Genomic DNA, 5,722 nt, shown 5'->3' with positions numbered 1-5,722 from the left:
CCACTGCACTCCAGCCTGGGCAACAGAGCAAGACTCTGTCTCAAAAAAAAAAAAAAATACAAAAATTAGCTGAGCGTGGTGGCGCGTAATCCCAGCTGCTGGAGAGGCTGAGGCAGGAGAATCACTTAAATCCAGGAGGCAGAGGTTGCAGTGAGCTGAGATTGCGCCACTGCACTGCAGCCTGGGCAACAGAGCGAGGGTTTGTCTCAAAACACACACACACACACACACACACACACACCAAAAAAACAACAAACCCAGCTCTGCAACTTTCTCTCTGTGAGACCTTGGGCAAGTGAGGTCACCTCTCTGGGCCTCAGTTTCTCCCTCTGTGACATGGGGATAACAACAGTTCCTCCTTCATAGGTAGGTTGGAAGACAGAAGGTCAATGAAGCTCTTAGAACAGTATATTGCCAGTATCTTCTTATTAGTTATGTTACATTCTATAAAGCTGCCTTGAAGACTAAATTAATGACTATAGGACTATTGTTCCTAGGGGAAATTTAAGGTTAGGTTCCTGTGAGCCTCCAGTCATAACCTTTTTTGGAGACAGGATCTTGCTCTGTCACCCAGGCTGGACTGCAGTGGCCCGATCAGAGCTCACTGCAGCCTCAAACTCTTGGTCTCAAGTGATCTTCCTGCCTCAGCCTCCCAAGTAGTTGAGACTACAGGCATGCACCACCACACCAAGCTCTGGTCACAAAATTTTAATCAACTGATCAATACACAACCTTGCTCCATGCGTGTTTCTGTTTGAATACATCTTACCAAATAGATATTGTTCATTCATTAACTTTGAATTCACAGCCAATAGCACAGTAATTAATGCCTGAATGAAGCTTCTCTCTTTTCTTGGAGACAGGATCTTGCTCTGTTGCCCAGACTGGAGTGCAGTGGCACGATCTCGGCTCACTGCAACCGCTGCCTCCTGGATTCAAGCGATTCTCATGCCTTAGCCTCCCGAGTAGCTGGGATTACAGGCGTTCACCACCAGGCTCGGCTAATTTTTGTATTTTTAGTAAAGATGGGGTTTCACCATGTTGGCCAGGCTGCTTTCGAGCTCCTGGCTCCAACTGATCTGCCCACCTTGGCCTCCCAGAGTGCTGGGATTATAGGCGTGAGCCACTGCACCCGGCTGACATGAGCTTATTGTGTGTGAGGGGACCCTGGGTGAAATACGGACTCTAGAAGATTAACTCCTATAACATGGTTATTATTCCAATTTTACAGATGGTAAAACTGAGGCCAAAGCACATGATGTGACTCGTCAGGTCACATAGCCAGTAAGTGGCAGAGCTCGGATTCCAACTCTCAGTCTGGGTCCAGAGTTGATCTTGACCCTCTTACCCAGACCATCGGCTCCCGGAGAACAGGGGTCTTCTCTGTCTTCTTTCCCCTACCTACCCAGTGCCCCCAGTTCTGCACCCGAACCACTTGCAGGAGATCAGAAAACATTCTGAGGGTGTGTTAACCATCTCACCTTTGCCTTTGAGCTTCTCCAGAGCTGGGGGCTGGCCCCCGACCAAAGCCAAGAACTCGGCCTCCAGTTCTTCATCGTTAACTCTGTCCTCAGGGATCATCAGGCCATCTGGGGAGAGGTCAACCAGCAGGCCCAGCTAGGGGGACAGCAAGGGTTCAGTCAGACCTTTGGTTCACCACATGGCTAGAGGCAGTCATGATGGCCGGAGAGTCCCCTTGGGAGGAAGGAAACAAGGTCTCCCAGGGAAAGCTGTTTACCTGGGGAGTGTCAGGAGACTGGAACAAGCCCAGAACAGGTATTATAAGACAAGCCAGGCCCTCTGGCACAGTTCAACCTGGGGCAAAGGGCAAGAGACCCAGCTCTCTGATCTGAATCCACACTTATGATGTGCTGCTGGACCAAGTTCAGTGGGAAAAGCAGGCCCCTGGCTGGGTGCAGTGGCTCACGGCCTGCCATCCCAGCACTGTGGGAGGCCAAGGCAAGAGGACAGATTGTGTCTGGGAGTTCCAGACCAGCCTGGGCAATACAGTGAGACCCCCATCTCTACCAAAAAAAAAACTTTTTTTTTTTTTTTTAGACAGAGTGTCGCCCTCTCACCCAGGCTGGAGTGCAGTGGTGCGGTCTCGGCTTACCACAACCTCCACCTCCCGGGTTCACGCCATTCTCCTGCCTCGGCCTCCCAAAGTGCTAGGATTACAGGAAAAAAAACTTTTAAAAATTATCTGGGAGTTGGCCGGGTGCGGTGGCTCATGCCTGTAATCCCAGCACTTTGGGAGGCTGAGGCAGGCAGATCACCTGAGGTCAGGAGTTCGAGACCAGCCTGGCCAACATGGTGAAACCCCGTCTCTACTAAAAATACAAAAAATTAGCCGGGCATGGTGGCGGGCACCTGTAGTCCCAGCTACTCAGGAGGCAGAGGCAAAAGAATGGCGCGAACCTGGGAGGCAGAGCTTGCAGTGAGCTGAGATCGCACCACTGTACTCCAGCCTGGGCAACAGAGAGAGATTCCGTCTCAAAAAAAAAAAAAAACAAAATTAGTTGGGGGTTGTGGTGTGTGCCTGTGGTCCCAGCTACTCAGAAGTCTGAGGCAGGAGGATCACTTGAGCCCAGGGAGGTCAAGGCTGCAGTGAGCCGTGACTGCGCTACGGCCCTCCACCTGGGCAACAGAGTAAAGCCCTGTCTAAAGGAAAGGAAGAAAGAGAGATGGAGAAGTGGAAGGAGAGAGGGAGGGAGGAAGGAGGGAAGGAAGGAAAAAAGGAAGGAAGGAAGGGAAGAAAGGAGGGAGGGAGGAAAGCAGGCCCCACACTTTGCCCAAAGCAAAGCTACTCTGTACACTTGGGCTTTTCTTTCCAGCATCCTCAGCAGAGGGGCTGTGTGGGAAGGTTGGGGCTTCAAGAGCAATTAGAAGCCCTGACGGCTGCATGCAGTGGCTCACACCTGTAATCCCAGTACTTTGGGAGGCCGAGGCAGGCAGGTCGCCTGAGGTCAGGAGTTCGAGACCAGCCTGGCCAACGTGGTGAAACCCCATCTCTACTAAAAATACAAAAATTAGCCGGGCGTGGTGGTGGTGTCTGCAATCCCAGCTACTCAGGAGGCTGAGGCAGGAGAATTGCTTGAACCTGGGAGGTGGAGGTTGCAGTGAGCTGAGATCGCACCACTGAACTCCAGCCTGAGCGACAGAGCGAGACTCTGTCCCCCCCTCCCACGGACCCCTCAAAAAAGAGCAGGCTGGGCGTGGTGGCTCATGCCTGTAATCCCAGCACTTTGGGAAGCCGAGGTGGGTGGATCAGGAGGTAAGGAGATCAAGACCATCCTGGCTAACACGGTGAAACCCCATCTTTACTAAAAAGACAAAAAAATTAGCCGGGCATGGTGGCAGGTGCCTGTGGTCCCAGCTACTCAGGAGGCTGAGGCAGGAGAATGGTGTGAACCTGGGAGGCGGAGCTTGCATTGAGCCGAGATAGCGCCACTGCACTACAGCCTGAGTAACAAGAGCGAAACTCTGTCTCAAAAAATAAATAAATAAATAAAATAAAGAAATAAAGAAAAGAAACACACAAAAATTAGCCGAGTGTGGTGGTGGGAGCCTGTAATCCTAGCTACTCCAGAGGCTGAGACAGGAGAATCGCTTAAACCCGGTAAGCGGAGGCTGCAGTGAGCCGAGACTGCGCCACTGCACTCCAGCCTGGGGCGAGAGAGCAAGGCTCCGTTTCAAAAACAAATACACAAAAAAAGAAGTCCTAACCACAATGCAAGTTTGCCATGCAGACCCGTCTTCCTATCTTGGTTAATGACCAATCATGATGTGACAACATTGTGTTTAACCATATGAAATTGCCTTTCCTGGCCGGGCGCGGTGGCTCAAGCCTATAATCCCAGCACTTTGGGAGGCCGAGACGGGCGGATCACAAGGTCAGGAGATCGAGACCATCCTGGCTAACACTGTGAAACCCCGTCTCTACTAAAAAAAATACAAAAAACTAGCCGGCCGAGGTGGCGGGCGCCTGTAGTCCCAGCTACTCGGGAGGCTGAGGCAGGAGAATGGCGTAAACCCGGGAGGCGGAGCTTGCAGTGAGCTGAGATCCGGCCACTGCACTCCAGCCTGGGCGACAGAGCGAGAATCCGTCTCAAAAACAAAAAGAAATTGCCTTTCCTGTAGGTAAAAAATGGCCAAATGTTGGCAATTATGTATGGCTCCACCAACTAGTAATAATGATAATAGTGACATTTATTGAGTGCTGTGTTCTAGCACTTTCCATAAACTATCTCAATTACTCTTTACAACTGTCCTGTAATGTAGGGTCTCTTGGAGGTCTCCATTTTTTATTATTTATTTATTTATTTTGAGAAGGAGTCTTGCTCTGTCACCCAGTCTGGAATGCAGTGGCGCGATCTTGGCTCACTGCAACCTCCACCTCCCGGTTCAAGCGATTCGCCCACCTCAGCCTCCCAAGTAGCTGGGATTACAGGTGCCCACCACCATGCCCAGCTAATTTTTGTATTTTTAATAGAGATGGGGTTTCGCCATGGCCTCCCAAAGTGCTGGAATTACAGGTGTGAGACACCGCACCCGGCTTCCATTTTTAATTTTTAATTTGTATTTTAGGGAAAGAGTCTTGTTCTATCACCCAGGCTGGGGCAGAAGTAGTGCGATCATAGCTCACTGCAGTCTTGAACTCCTGGACTCAAGCAATCCTCCTTTCTTAGCCTCCCAAGTAGCTAGGACTACAGGCACATGCCACCATACCCAGTTAGTCTTTTTATTTTTTGTTGAGACGGGAGTCTCGCTTTTGCCCAGGCTGGTCTCAAACTCTGGCCTCAAATGACTCTCCCACCTCCGCCTCCGCCTCCTGAAGTGCTGGGATTACAGAGGTCTCCATTTTACAGATGAGAAAGCTGAGGCTCAGAGCTGTAAAGTCAAATGTCCAATGTACAGAGGCCAGGAGGGAACTTCAGGTCAGCCAGACTCTAATATCTGAACACCAAGCTATGTCCTGGGCTCCTTCCATCAAAACAGAAAAATCAAACTATCTGGTGCCTGGGGCAGAGGAGTTGGGAGAGGGAGAAGGAGCCCAGCCACAGTGCCATAAGCTTACGGCTGGGGCCCTGGATTTGTGTTTAGCTCTGGCCAAGGTGTTAATCCCTATGACCTTGGGCAGATGTCTTCACGTCTCTGAGTCTCAAAGTCCTCATCTGTACAATGGAATAAAAAGAGTCTGGCATGGCCCGACTGATGCAAGGGTTTGATGTGTCAAGTCCGAGGACTGCCCCTCCCCGACTGGAGCAGCTGTGGCAACAGGTGGCCCCGAACCTGGGGCAGGGCCCAGGAGCTGGGGAGCCAAGGCCAGTAGACCACACTTGAGTGGGGTTGGGGCCTCACCTGGAGGGGGGGGCCGGGGACCGGGGGTTACCTGGGGGGCGGAGATCGGGCCTCCCTGGGGGGTGGGGCCCCTCCCTGAGTGTGTGACCGGGGTGGGGAGGGATCCCCAGGTCGCGCCGTGGGGCGCAGACTCACCTGGCGGGCGGCCGCGGCGCCTCTGCCCGGGGGTCCCGGGGGTCCTTTCCTCTTGTGCATCTTCCAGGCTGGATGCCCGAACCACCTGCCCCCAAGCCCGGCCTTGCCCTGCCTCCTTCCCTGGGCCCTGTCGCCGCGCACGCGCCCTTCCTGAGTCCTGCAACCCTCGTCGGCGCTCCGCGGCCGTCGATCCCGAGCCCTCGCCTCCCTGCTTGGCCGCCCCACT

The 5,722-nt window shown here is 52.7% G+C and overlaps 1 protein-coding gene across 1 annotated transcript in view; it reads right to left on the bottom strand.

Annotated features, from left to right (window-relative positions):
* Positions 1–5,715, bottom strand: part of CC2D1A (coiled-coil and C2 domain containing 1A) — a 29,561-nt gene extending 23,846 nt beyond the window's left edge. The window contains exons 1-2 of the mRNA XM_011953395.1: positions 5,497–5,715; positions 1,482–1,617 (exon numbers count right to left, since the gene is read on the bottom strand). Of these exons, the coding sequence (XP_011808785.1) occupies positions 1,482–1,617; positions 5,497–5,556 (196 nt within the window). The 5' untranslated portion in view covers positions 5,557–5,715. The remainder of the gene's footprint in view (positions 1–1,481; positions 1,618–5,496) is intronic.
* Between the last annotated feature and the right edge of the window lie 7 nt (positions 5,716–5,722).

This window comes from Colobus angolensis, unplaced genomic scaffold (assembly GCF_000951035.1).
Source record: "Colobus angolensis palliatus isolate OR3802 unplaced genomic scaffold, Cang.pa_1.0 Scaffold36, whole genome shotgun sequence".
In the NCBI taxonomy this organism is placed as follows: domain Eukaryota; kingdom Metazoa; phylum Chordata; class Mammalia; order Primates; family Cercopithecidae; genus Colobus; species Colobus angolensis.
This window is presented reverse-complemented; position numbering and strand designations above follow the sequence as displayed.